Below are 14,355 nucleotides of genomic sequence, written 5' to 3'. Positions count from 1 at the left end.
TCTCCAAGTTGCCTATCTACCCTTCACAGAGAAGGGATCAAGTCAAACGTAGTTCAAATTTTATTTTATTTTTAATTCTTTTTATGCCCTAACTTTTGTCAAAACTAATGAATTTAATCTTGCGAGCATGTGTTAACTTTTGCCTAAGCCATCTTTTCAAGTTTTCAACCTTTTGTGTGTGTGTGTGTGTGTGTGTGTGTGTGTGTGTGTGATACACAATTTGAGCATGGTGTGACTCAAGTATAGTAACTGAAGAATTTCTGAATACCTTTTATTGATCATTATTCGATACACACCATACACACATATATACACAAATGACTGAATAAGAAAATATCAATCTAACTTGATTCTCTCCTAAAATTAGGAAACTGAATCCTAAGGAAATATCCTAAATGATCTCTCCTTTTTTATTCCTAAAATACTTTCCTAAATTAAAATCCTAACTCTGAATGCCAAATTTCAACACTCCCCCTCAAGCTGGAGAATATATATCATATAATCCCAGCTTGCAAGTTAAGTCTTCGAAGTTAGGCCTAGGTAAAGCTTTGGTGAGGATGTCTGCGGTTTGGTGCTTGGTAGGAACGTAGTTCAATTTAACCGTATCACTAGTCACCTTCTCTGTGATGAAGTGTCTGTCAATCTCAACGTGCTTGGTCCTATCATGATGCACGGGGTTCTTTGCTATGCTTATAGCTGCTTGATTATCACACATCATCAGAATCAGAGATGAACTCGTTTGTCCCAATTCACTAAGAACCCTTTTTATCCATATCCCTTCATAGATTCCCTGTGCTAGAGCTCTGTACTTAGCTTCTGCACTACTTCTGGCTACAACGGATTGCTTCTTACTCCTCCAGGTAACAAGATTTCCCCAGACAAAAGAACAGTATCCAAAAGTGGACCGCCTGTCAATGATGTTTCCTGCCCAATCCGCATCTGAGTATACTTCAGTGTCACGATTCTCTGTCTTTATGAAGAATAGACCTTTCCCTGGTGTTATTTTTAAATATCTAAGAATCCTGTAGACTGCTTCCATGTGTTCCTCAGTAAGGCTGTGCATGAATTGACTTACAACACTCATTGCAAAGCCAATATCTGGCCGAGTGTGTGAGAGATAAATCAAGCGCCCGACGAGTCGCTGATATCTCCCCCTATCTACCGGTGTACTCTCTTTCTCGATACCAAGTTTCTTCTGACTATCCATAGGAGTATCAATTGGTTTGCATCCAAGCATACCGGTCTCCTTAAGAAGATCGAGTATGTATTTTCTTTGAGAGACTACAATTCCCTTCCTTGATCTAACCACTTCCATACCAAGGAAATATTTCAAATTTCCAAGGTCTTTAACTTCAAACTCTTCTGACAAATACTTTTTCAAATTCTATAATTTCTCCATATCATTCCCAGATAGAATAATATCATCGACATAGACTATCAATATGGCCATTTTCCCGGCATGAGACTTCTTGACAAATAGAGTATGATCAGCCTGACCTTGTTTGTAGCCCAGCTTCAAGACTGCCTTTGTGAATCTATCAAACCAGGCTCGGGGAGATTGTTTAAGGCCGTACAAGGATTTTTGGAGTTTGCAAACCTGATTCTTTGCCATACTTCCTTCGAAACCAGGTGGTATTTCCATGTAGACTTCCTCTTCTAGGTCACCATTTAGAAACGCATTTTTTATGTCTAGTTGTTGTAAGCACCAATCTTGATTGACAGCCAATGAGAGAAGAATCCTGATAGTGTTCAGTTTTGTAACAGGAGCAAAAGTCTCCTGATAGTCTATCCCATAGGATTGTGTAAACCCTCTAGCTACCAAACAAGCCTTGAATCTCTCGACTGATCCATCTGCTTTGTATTTTATGGTGAAAATCCACTTGCACCCCACGGGCCTCTTCCCAACCGGAAAATCTGTGATAGTCCATGTCCCATTCTTCTCAAGTGCATCAATCTCATCTTGTACTGCCTTCTTCCATTCTGAAATTTTGAATGCCTCTTGTATTGTGTTGGGAACTTGAGTATCATCAAGAGAAGTAACAAATGCTCTGTAAGATGGTGATAGCCCTTCATACGTAACATAATTCCCAATTGAATGATCTGTACATCTCCTAACACCCTTCCTCAATGCAATCGGTAGAGTAGAATCATCAATGCTGGGAATTAACACCTCTCCAGCCCTATCCTCACCTATGTTTTCTTCAGGAAGACCTGAAATGGAGTCAATATATTGGCCACATGTTGGCTGTGATCCGTGCTCTAATTCCTGTCTTTTCCTCCTCCTGATGTAAACTTGTAAGTTCTCATTAGCAAGTTGTGGGGCTATAGGTTGAATAGGCATGGGAGACTGGATGGTCACGGGAGAAGGAACATTTGTGGGCTGGGCTGGCTGGACTGATGACGGTATGAGTGTGGACAACTCAGTGGGCGCGGATTGGGAAGGATTTGGTGACTCTGAGTGAGAAAAAGGTACAGCCTCAAGAAGAGACTCCCAAACTTGATGTTCATTCATGCTCTCCCCCTGAACATGAGATTTGGGATAGAAGAAGACATGTTCAAAGAAAGAGACGTCCATGGTGGTGTAAAATCTTTTGTTGGTAGGAGAATAGCATTTGTACCCTTTTTGGGTTGGAGAATACCCTAGGAAAATGCACTTATTGGCTCGAGGAGCAAATTTGCTACGATTTTGAGGATACACATGAACAAATGCCGTGCAACCAAATACTTTGAGTGGTAAATCAGAAGAGGCTGCACGGGTGTGAGGGAATTTTTTTTAAGAGAAGTTGACGTGGGGATTGAAAGGTAAGCACTCTGGATGACATACGGTTAATCAAATAGGTAGCTGTGAGAATGGCTTCCCCCCAGAAATAGTTTGGAACATTAGAGGAAAACATAAGGCATCGGGCAACCTCCAAGAGATGTCTATTCTTGCGTTCAGCCACCCCATTTTGTTGTGGGGTGTTAACGCAAGAACTTATGTGAATAATGCCGTGATTTTGAAGATAAATACTGAGACTACTAGTAAAGTATTCCTTTGCATTATTTGACTTGAGGACTTGAATTTTGGAATTGAATTGATTTTGAACCATTAGATTGAAGGTTAGAAAAATGTGTCCGGCCTCTGACTTTTCTTTCATAAGGAAAACCCATGTTACCCGTGTATGATCATCAACGAATGTCATAAACCATCGAGTGCCAGAAATATTTTTTATCCGTGAGGGACCCCACATATCACAATGTACTAAAGAGAAAACAGTCGAAGGTTTGTATGGGATTTGAGGATATACTGTTCGAGTATGCTTTGCAAACTGACAAATTTCACAGTGATAAGATGCTGGATTTTTATTGATAAATAATTTGGGAAACAATTTTGCAAGGTAAACAAAGCTAGGATGACCAAGGCGATAGTGTAACATTATAATCTCACCATCTTTATTGACCTTAGAATTTGACACAGAATTGAAAGACTCTAACATACTCTGAGACTGTACGCAACTTGCTTGAGAGACTTGGTTTGAGAATTGGCCAGATGGGAGGAGATAGAGCATGGAACATAGTTCAGCACTGCCAATCATCTTCCCCGATTTCAAGTCCTGAAAAACACACGAGTTTGGATAAAATTTAGTAACACATTGGAGATCACGGGCCAATTTGCTAATGGACAAAAGATTATAATCCAAGTTTGGAACATGGAGAATAGAGTCAAGATACAAGTCTTTAGTAAGTTTTATGGAACCTGTCCCGACAATTTTTGACTTTGAACCATCAACAATATGGACAGATGAATGACCATTACTTGGCTTGTAATTTTGAAGAATGGCAGCATCTCCTGTCATGTGATCAGAAGCACCTGTGTCCACTATCCACGACTTCATTCCTTCTCGATTAGCAGTGAAGGTTATCCCGGTAGTACTGCCACTGCCAACTTGGCTTAATAGTTTCTGTAGCATCTCCATCTGCTCTTTGTTGAATGGACTCAGCTCGGGAACAGATGTGCTCTCAGAGTTGGCAGCCACGTGTGCTTTGCCATCTCTGTCAAACCGTGGCTTTGGTTTCCAATCAGCCGGTTTGCCATGAAGCTTCCAGCAAGCCTCCTTATAATGACCTAGTTTCTTACAATAATCACACCAAGGCCTATCCCGTTTCTGACGATCTCCACCACTACTATTAAATGACCGAGCAGCAAGGGCAGAGGCATCCAATGTTGGGGTAGGTTGCTCTTTGGATCCCATCATCACTTTCTTTCTACTTTCTTCACGCCTAACATCTGAAAAAGCCTCACTGAGACTTGGCAGGGGTTTAATGCCCATGATTCGGCCTCTAACATCATCCAATTCCCTGTTTAGTCCTAGGAAAAACTTGAACAGTCTTTTTTGTTCCACAATTTGCCTGTATGTTGCTGCATCATCCGAACATTTCCATGAGTGAGTCTCGAATAAGTCAAGTTGCTGTCAATACCTTGTGAGTGTGTTGTAATACTGAGTAACTGACTGCTCTCCTTGGCTGAAGTCATATAGGGCTGATTCAACCTGAAAAAGTTCTGAAGTATTTTCAGAACTTGAGTAAGTTTCTTTGGCTGCATCCCATATGTCCGTTGCAGTCCCAAACAGCAAGAAATTTTCACCTATGTCATTGTTCATGGAATTGATAAGCCATGACATGATCATGCTATTTTCAATCTTCCACTTCCTGAAACCCGGTTCTGTAGTTTCTGGCATGGCTGCTTCTCCAGTGAGGTACTCATCCTTTCCTTTACCGCAAATGAACAGCAACACAGATTGTGACCACTGTAAATAGTTATGGCCATTTAATTTGTGTCCTGTGATGAGAATAGGAGAGGAATCACTGCCACCAAGGTTTGGAATTTCAGAACTGCCCCCTGATTCTGGTGTCGTGACGCTGGATACTTGTGATGATGCCATTCCGTATTTTGTCATGGAGATGAGGAAGACAGCCGAATATGGTTGCTGGAAATTGGGAAGAGAGAAAACCAAAGATACCGGCCTAATGGAAAAGAAAAACAACTGTGGCACCACCGGAAAGGTAGAAGAACACTTCCCAAGGCACGTGCAGGGATTGAGGTTGAGAAAAAACAACCGGAGGACGCCGGAAAAACTGTTCGGAGGGCCCGCGGAGGCAAAAGAACCCCAAAAGAGGCACGTGCAAGGCTCAGATGGCAGAAATAGGTATGAAAGGTGGCTAGTCGGCGTCAGGCGAGGCTGGAGGAGGAAGCGCGTCGCTGGAAAGTGGCTCACGCGCCCTCACCCGTTGGCGCGTGAGATGCAGTCGCCAGCCTGAAAAACGCGCGTGGTCAGCATGTGGGTGGTTTTCTGGCTTCGGTGCTTTGGGAAAAATTGGAGATCTCCTCCAGGTGCTCCTTGCGGTGTGGGAAAAAAACGTCGCCGGAAAAGTCGCCGGCGGTGAATGTTTTCTGATGACGATTTGACCGACCGGAAAGTCGTTTCCCGGAATTGATGACACGAGGAAACTGGAAAGAATTAGGTTTTCTCCCTTGGCTCTGAGAACAAGGACTGATGGCCGGAATGAGAGATGGCCGGAATGAATGATGGCCTGAATAAGAGGCGGCCAGAAGGGATAGGATTAGGGTTTCAGAAAACTGGCTCTGATACCATGAAGAATTTCTGAATACCTTTTATTGATCATTATTCGGTACACACCATACACATATATATATACAAATGACTGAATAAGAAAATATCAATCTAGCTTGATTCTCTCCTAAAATTAGGAAATTGAATCCTAAGGAAATATCCTAAATGATCTCTCCTTTTTTATTCCTAAAATACTTTCCTAAATTAAAATCCTAACTTTGAATGCCAAATTTCAATAGTAACATTTTAAGAATTTGCCATTGATGAGACCAATTCTTAATCCATCTTCAGTGATAATCTTATAAGCACTGTTGGTGTAAACTTCCTGCACCACATAAGGCCTATTCCATTTTGATGTAAATTTGCTTCCAGTCTTATGTGTGGTGATGATGGGTTTAAGAATAGCAAGAACTAGATCACCAATTTGAAAGGATCGAAGGCGAACCCTTTTGTTAAGAGCTCTTGAAAAGCGTGCTTGATAACACTCTAAGCATTGTTGGGCTTCAAGTTACTTTTCATCTAATGCTTCTAATTCTTAAAGACATAACTTGACATCATCTTCATCAGTTAGTGCTTCATGTATAACAATCCTTAACAAAGGGATTTGATGCTTAAGGGACGATACAATTTCTACACCATAAACGAGGGGTAAGGGGTTGCTTGTGTGGGCGTTCAATATTTTGTTTAGTATGCCCAAATTGTTTTTCTTACTCATTCATGCCAATCTTTCTTTGACTTATTAATAATTTTCTTCAATAATTGCAAAGGGTATTGTTAAATGCTTCTATAAGACCATTGGTCGATGCATTGTACATTAATGAATTGTGTTGTTTGAAGCCGAACCTTTCACAGAGATTGCTTATCAATTTATTGTAGAAGGGTTTCTCATTGTCAGTGATTATGTACCATGGTACCCCATACTGATAGATGATGTTGCCGCGAATAAAGTTCACCATAGTTTCTTTCTTCACTTCCTTAAATGGCACAACTTCCACCCACTTAGAAAAATAATTTGTCGCCACCAGTATGTGAGCATGCCCAGCGGAGGATTTAGGAGTGATGGGTCCAACCACATCAAGACCTCATGCATCAAATGGCCATGATGCAACTGTAGGATGGAGCAACTCAAGGGGTTGGTGTATGAAGTTTGCATGGAATTGACATGCTTGACACTTCTTAGCATATTCCATGCAATCCTTAATCATAGTTGACCAATAATAACCAATCCTTTCGATTCAATAATGAACCTTTGGCCTTGACTGGTGAGCCCCACAGATCCCGAAATGAGCTTTTTCAATTGTTTGATTTGCCTCTTCTTCTCCTAAGCATCGGAGAAGTACTCCATCCAATAAGCGACTATAGAGTGTTTCTTTGTAATAAATGAAATGCGGAGTTTGATGTCGTATATTTGTTCGATGTCTTGGTTCATCGAGCTACTTCTCATACTCTAATTAGTCAATCAACGATTGTCGCCAATCTTCGATGTCAATAGTGAGCACTGATGTAGTGGTCACCTCTTCTTGTTGTGTAATTGATAAAGACAACAATACTCACCTATGGCAAATTGGGATGTTTATTGTTTCGTTTTTAAGCAGTGTTAAACTTGCAGCTAAATTAGTAAGAGCATTTGCCATTTGGTTATCTTTTCATGGAATATGAACTAATGAGATTTGTTTGAACTTTTTCATCAATTGGGTAGCATATTGGAAGTAAGGAACTATGTCATCACTTTTAACCTCATACAGAGTTAAAAGTTGATTGATTATTAATTTAGAGTCCCCACATATTTCCAAGCTTGTGATTTTCGTTTTGATCGCCATTTGTAGTTCGACGATCAAGGATTGATACTTAACGACGTTGTTAGAGCATCGCTCGCTAAGAATAAACAAATATGGTAGTATTTGTTTTTGTGGTGAGACAAACACGACCCTTGCACCCGTTCCATCATAGTATGCTGACCTATAAAAAAACGTCATCCACAAAGGAAAAAACGTTAATGTAAAAGATCTCTTTGTCAGGCAGATCATCTAAGATTTCCTAGTTTGTAGGAATAAGATGATCTACTAGGAAGTCTATAAGTGCTTGTCCTTTGATTGTCTTTTAAGGGATGTAGATTATTTCATACTTAGTAGCATCCCCCATCTTGTCAGTCTTCCTGAAAGAACTGGCTTTGATAACACATATTTAACGGGATCAGCACGTGCTATTAGATGTATAGTGTATGCTTGCCTATAATGTCTTAGTTATTTCATCGAGAAGATTAAGGCGAGACAAGCCTTCTCTATTGGGGAGATTTAGTTTTGGCTCAATTAGAGTTCGACTAAAGTAATACAATGCTCTTTCTTTGTTCTCTTCATTTTCTTGTGCAAGCAATGCTCCAAGAGAGCATTCTTGTGCGGCGATGTATAATATCAATGACTTTCCTGCAGTAGGAGCACCTAAAATTGGCGGATTAGCCAAGTTTTTCTTAATGCTTTCATAGGCATTATGACAAGCTTGATCCCAAAGAAATGGGACATCCTTTTTCATAAGTCGATTAAAGGGTTGACATCGTTCTACAAGGTTTGAAATAAACCGTCGAATAAAAGCAAGTCATCCTTGAAGACTTCTGAGTTCTTGTAGATTCCTTGGCTTTGGCATATCCCAAATGATGGTAATTTTAGATTGGTCCACTTCAATGCCATGGTGTTGAACAACAAACCCTATAAACTTACCGGAAGTGACACTGAAAGCACATTTAAGTGGGTTCATCTTGAGCTGGTACCTTCTTAGTCTATCAAACACCATGCAAAGATCTTGTAGATGGTCCCTTCTTTTTCTAGACTTTACCACTAGATCATCAACATAACATTCAACATTCTTATAGAGCATGTCATCGAAGATTCTTTGCATGGCACGCTGGTATGTTGCACATGCATTCTTTAGTCCAAATGCCTCACTTTGTAACACTAAATGCCTTTTGGAGTACAAAATGCAATAAGCTCTTCGTCCTTTGGTGCCATCCGTATTTGATTGTACCTCGATGATCCATCCATGAAGGATAAAGCTTCATGACCAGTAGTTGCGTCGACCATGAGCTCAATGATCAGTAAGGGAAATTCATCTTTTGGACAAGCATTGTTTAGATCTCTGAAATCTACACAAACATGAACCTGTCTATTTTTTTTCTTGATTGGGATGACATATCGGGTATTTTACCTCATCCTTCATTCTTTTATACAAGTTCTTATTTTAATTAAATTCAATACAACCATAGTTTCTTATTAAAAAAATGTTTTTTCCTTTGTACTAGTAAAATGGAGTTATTTTAATGCATGAAAGATGCTAGAATAGAGGGGATAAGTATGAACATTTCAAGTATGAGAAGATTTACTTTTATATATATTGATAGATAATTTGACATATCTTGATAAAGCATACTCATGGGTTCCGAATTATTATGTTTGTCTACAGTTTCATTCTGCTTTCTATGGAGATGCTAGAGGATGGGCAAGGAGATTTTTTTCTTCTCTACAATCATATGTTCCTGGAATCATGAACCCTCATACTAAAGTTGTTCAACGATGGAACAGATTTTTTGTCATTTCTTGCTTGTTGGCAATTTTTGTGGACCCTTTATTTTTCCTCTTGCTGTCTGTGCAACAGGTATGGATTTGCTTCTTTCTTGATATGGAAGTGTTATGTGGACTGGCTTTTAAGGATTATGGGCACTGCACTTGAATTGAGCTTTGAATGTTAAAAATGGCTTTGACAAGATTTATATTTTTGTTATTATTTTGGGATTATTATTCTTCAATTATTGGAATTGGAAAGTACATAACACATGATATCTTAGAAGTCCTTAATAACATCTGTGCTTCCAAAAGTGTGCTTAAATTTGCTTTCTTTTCTTGGAAAATAAAGAAAGTTATTAAAAGTTCAAAAGAAGACGAAGGATGAAATGCATAGGGAGAGTGTGGTTTCCTCTTTAAGGATAGGAGAATAGGGAAAAGTGGAAGAACTGTTACTCTATATGTTAAGTAACAACTATCAAAAGCCTCATGTCCTGTACAACTTGACCATTGGAAAACCAGAGGAGAAAAATGTTATAAGTTCTGACTGCTTAGTAAGTCCTCTTCTAATGTATTCGGAAGTTTTACTAAGTTAAAATTGCTCTATCCTTCAAGATTTCTGGAATACAGAGAATGTTAACATGGAAGTATAATTTCAAGGAAACTTATGTTTAGCAATAAGATAATATGCTGAAGTGCTAAGGGTGGATCAGTTGTAGTATTCTATAGTAAGGGTTAGTTTACTCATTACCATTATTTGAAGACTTTATATATATATATGTGTGTGTGTGTGTGTTTTGTATTATTTTCTTAATGAATAAGACTACTCTTTCTGTCAAATAACATGGTGTCAGAGCATCAATCCTAAAGCATTAGCTACACAAAACTCTAGCTGCATTTTCTTCTTCCCATGCTACAGTACCCATGCTATGAAGTTTCTGATCCAAGTGTTACGTCACTCTTTGTGCCTGTGTGATGCAAGTAGCATCCCTACATCTGTAGTACAACAATCCAGGTGTTGGGATACATGTTGCTCTAGTGAAACTAAAAGGACCTAATTATTTACTATGGGCTAAAGCCATGAAGATGTAAGTTAGGGAAAAGGGGAAACCAAAACATCTTGTTGAAGATTCTCATCTCCATAATCTATGAGTTCTGATGAGTGGCAAGAGGATGGCTTCATGACAATAATATGGTTGTGGAATAATATATATCCATATATTAGTTCTAACTTAATGTTTTTAGAAACTGTTACAGAGATGTGGAAGACAGTTAGAGAGGCATACTCCAAAGAAAAAAATATTTCTAGGATCTATCAGTTGCATAAGGATATTTTTAGGGTGAAGCAGACCAGGAAACCTCTAAGTGAACATCATGCATCCCTGAAAGGGTTGTGGGAGGAATCGAGTGTGGATCAGCAGTTGTTTGTTGATATTGATATCTAGAGAAGGCAAAGGGAAGAGTTTTAGGTTGCTAAATTTTGTTTGTAACCTTGACCTTGAAATATGCTGAGGTTAAAGATTCTCTTCTTCATTTGAATCCTTCACTCTAGCTTTATTTTTCTGTCTCTATCCCTGAAACTTATCAAGAAGCTCTCTTCACCCCGGCTGCACGTAAGCTATGAAAGAACAGATGAGTGTCCTCATCAGTGGTGGTACGTGAGAGCTTATTGATTTGCCACAAGCTAAAGACACTTTTGGTTGCTGGTGGGATCTATGCTATACAGTACCATCTTGATGGAACCATTGAAAGACTCAAGGCTAAATTAGTAGCAAAGGATACATTCAATATGGGGTAGATTTTGAAACTCTTTCTCTTGTGAAGTGCCTCAATTTTGTTTATATTAGATATCTTTAGTTGTGAATTTGGTAGGAAACTATATCAGCTGGATGTGAAAAATGCATTATTGTCTGAAGATTTGAAGGAGTAAATGTATATGAAATAACCAACTGGGGTTGTTGCTTCGGGGGAGGCCTCTATCAAGGTTTACAAACTAAAAAAAGGCAATTTATGCCCCCTGGTTTGATAAGTTGAAAAATTTACTGATCTTTTGTATTTCAGAGTTGTCATTCTATTGAAGAGAAAAGCTAGTACTATAGTTCTTCCTGTCTATGTGGATGACAGTGTATTCTGGAATTGACTGTACAGCTAAAATAGTATTACAAGGAAAATTTCAAACTAAGGATCTTGTAGTTTTGTGGTGTTTTCTCTGATTGAAGTTGCTCGTAGAAAGATGATCTTGATTTACCTTGGAGGAATTATATACATTATTTGCTCACTGAAATTTTTATGTTAAGCTCTAAACCTGCAGGAACTGCTTTGGAAATAATGTCAAACTTCAAGGTGATTTGTTGTAAAATTAATTTATTTGACAATATCAGGCCTGATTTCAGTTTTTTTGTGAGTGCTATAAGTCAATTTATGAAAGCTCCAAAGCAGATTCATCAGCAGGCTGGGTGCAGAATCTTGAGGTACTTAAAAGGTGCAATAGGTTTAGATTTTCTGTAGATTAAAACATCTACAGTTAGATTGTATTAGCTTTTCAGATAATAATTGGACAAACTCTACTGTTGATAAGAGCTCTACTACTAGTGAGTGTTATGCATTTTTTGGTGGAAGATTGATCACGTGGATGAGTCAGAAACAAAGGGTAGTGACAAGGTCTAGTACATAGAGCTATGGCCCATATGGTTCAAGAATCTTCTGCAGGAGCTTTTGTCTTACTTGACAAGCCTACGACAATGTATTGTCACTACTATGATCATCAAGCTACTATTTGATGTAACTAGTAAACCCAGTTTCATTAAAGAACTAAGCATATTGAAGCACATTGCCATTCTATGAGGATGTTATTATGAGTAAGAAGACGGTGACCTTTATATCAAGTGAAAAGTTCAACTAGGAGATATATTTGCTAAAGCCTCAGGAAAATTAATCTCTCTAACATGTGTTCTAAGCTAGGTTTGTGAAATATCTTTACTGTGTCTAGGGTAGGAGTGTTAAAAGTATAATATTGAAGTTATTTATCTCTTATATCAGTTAAGGGGTAACTTTGTAATTTTATATTGCATTTAATAAATATATAAAGAGAGAGGTGTCTAGCAATAGGCAATGTCTTCATTCTTTTCTTCTCTTCTTTGGTTTTTTCTTTGTTGCTTTTAAATAGTTGTCATTTTATCAGAGAAATAGCAATGAGCAAGAAAGTGATAACTTCACTACATTAAGTTTCAAAATCAGTTGGAAGTTGTTTTTATTAAAGCTTTAGGAAGATGTTTTTTTTTTTTTTCAAAGCTCAATGTTACAAATATATATGCCCCAACTCGAAGTGGAGTATTAACGGGTCATTGTAGTAATTTTATTAAGTGCTTGTTTAGTCTTTTATGTTATTTAAAAACTATATTTATGTTTTGAATTATTTTCTTATTAAGACAGACAACTTTTTCTCTCAAATAACTAAAACTATGCTAGTTTAACATCATGTGAAAGTGAGGGGAAGATATGAATCAATTTCTAAGGAAGACAAAGAAACTTTGGATTTTTCATTTTGGAGCATGATATGCATTGTTAACTGGAAGTCCCGGGTTCAAGTCCTCCTCTCATGACTCATCAACTATTTATCTAATTTATTTTTTTATCACAAAAATGTGTGCAGCCATGGAGAAACCTGAATAAAAGATTTTATTGAGGAAGATTTTTTCTGATACTTTACAATATGAATAGATAAAAAATACATAGGAAAAAGAAAAAAAATTTACAACTGGAACTCCTAGAAATCAATTATAATATACATGGAAATACATTAAAGAATAATCCTTATTTTCCTAATTTTGATCCTATCCTTACCTGCCCAAAAATATTATGTTTAAATTAGGAACAGATCTTGGCTTGAATTTCCAGAAGTCAAAGAATAATCTCAGCTATTTTTCTACACTCCCCCTCAAGTTGGTTTGGAAATATCAATGAAATCTAGCTTGTTGACTTGTAGCTTGAATGCTTCTTGGGTAGACTTTTGGTGCAAATATCTACTAGTTGTTCATTAGTTGACACAAAAGACATGTAAATTAATCCACTTTCCAGTTTTTCTTTAATAAAATATCTATCTTAACATGTTTGGTTCTGTCATGTTGCATCGGGTTGTTAACAATATTTATGGTTGTCTTACTATAACAGTAGAGCTTCATTAGTCCCTTAATCTTGATCCTTAATTCTTCAAGTAGTTTTTCTCAACCAGAGGAACTCACACATACCTTGACACAACTTCTAAATGCTCCTCCTTAGGCATATGCATGAATTGGCTCACCACACTAACAAAGAAGGCTATATGCAGTCTGGTATGTGACAAATACATCAACTTTCCCACAAGTCTCTGGTAGCTCTCCTTATTGACACTTTTACCACCTTCGACAAGACCAATTTTATGGTTTGGGTCAATTGAAGCTTCAGTAGGCTTGCAACCTAGCATTCCATTCCTACTTCCTTCAACAAGTCAAGTGCATATTTTCTCAGTGTGACTACAATACTAGTCTTTGAATGCGCCGCTTTCATACCCAAGAAATATCTTAGAAGATCCAAATCCTTCATCTCAAATTCCTTTGGAAGTTCCTTGTTCAAGTGATCAATTTCAAACACATTATCCCCTATCAAAATTATGTCATCAACATATACTATTAAGATGGTTGTTTTACCTTCCCTGGAAAATTTGAAAAACATGGTGTGATTTGACTGACTTTGTAGATACCCTACTTTCTTCATAGACTTTGAAAAACGATCAAACCAAGCCCTAGGGGATTATTTTAATCTAGACAATGATCATCGTAACCTGCCCACGTTTTCTCCACTATAATTTTCTTCAGAGCCAGATGGTAATTGCATATAGATTTCTTCTTCAAGTTCACAAAACAGAAAGGCATTTTTGACATCAAGTTGGTGGAGAGGCCAATTTAAGTTTGCCACAAAAGATAGTAAAACTCTCACTGTATTCATCGTGGCAACTGGTGTAAATGTCTCTTGATAGTCAGTTCCATATATCTGGGTATTTCCCTTTGTCACCAATCTTGAATCAATCAATAGTCCCATTTGATTTGTGTTTCATCAAAAAAACCCATTTACATCCAACATGAGACTTTCCTTCTGGTAGCTTCACCAAATCCCAAGTTCCATTTTGTTAAAGTGCCCTAATTTCGTCCATGACT

General features: G+C 37.9%; 1 protein-coding gene across 4 annotated transcripts in view; it reads left to right on the top strand.

Moving 5' to 3' along the window:
* Positions 1 to 14,355, top strand: part of LOC100246030 (probable cyclic nucleotide-gated ion channel 20, chloroplastic) — a 119,400-nt gene that overhangs the window by 7,758 nt on the left and 97,287 nt on the right. For all 4 annotated transcript variants that reach the window (XM_019226506.2, XM_010665635.3, XM_010665636.3 and 1 more), the window contains one exon: positions 9,066 to 9,257. In XM_019226506.2, the coding sequence (XP_019082051.1) occupies positions 9,066 to 9,257 (192 nt within the window). The remainder of the gene's footprint in view (positions 1 to 9,065; positions 9,258 to 14,355) is intronic.

Source organism: Vitis vinifera, chromosome 17 (assembly GCF_030704535.1).
Source record: "Vitis vinifera cultivar Pinot Noir 40024 chromosome 17, ASM3070453v1".
Taxonomy (NCBI): domain Eukaryota; kingdom Viridiplantae; phylum Streptophyta; class Magnoliopsida; order Vitales; family Vitaceae; genus Vitis; species Vitis vinifera.
The sequence above is the reverse complement of the archived record's forward strand: the minus strand, read 5'-3'. Positions and strand labels throughout refer to the sequence as shown.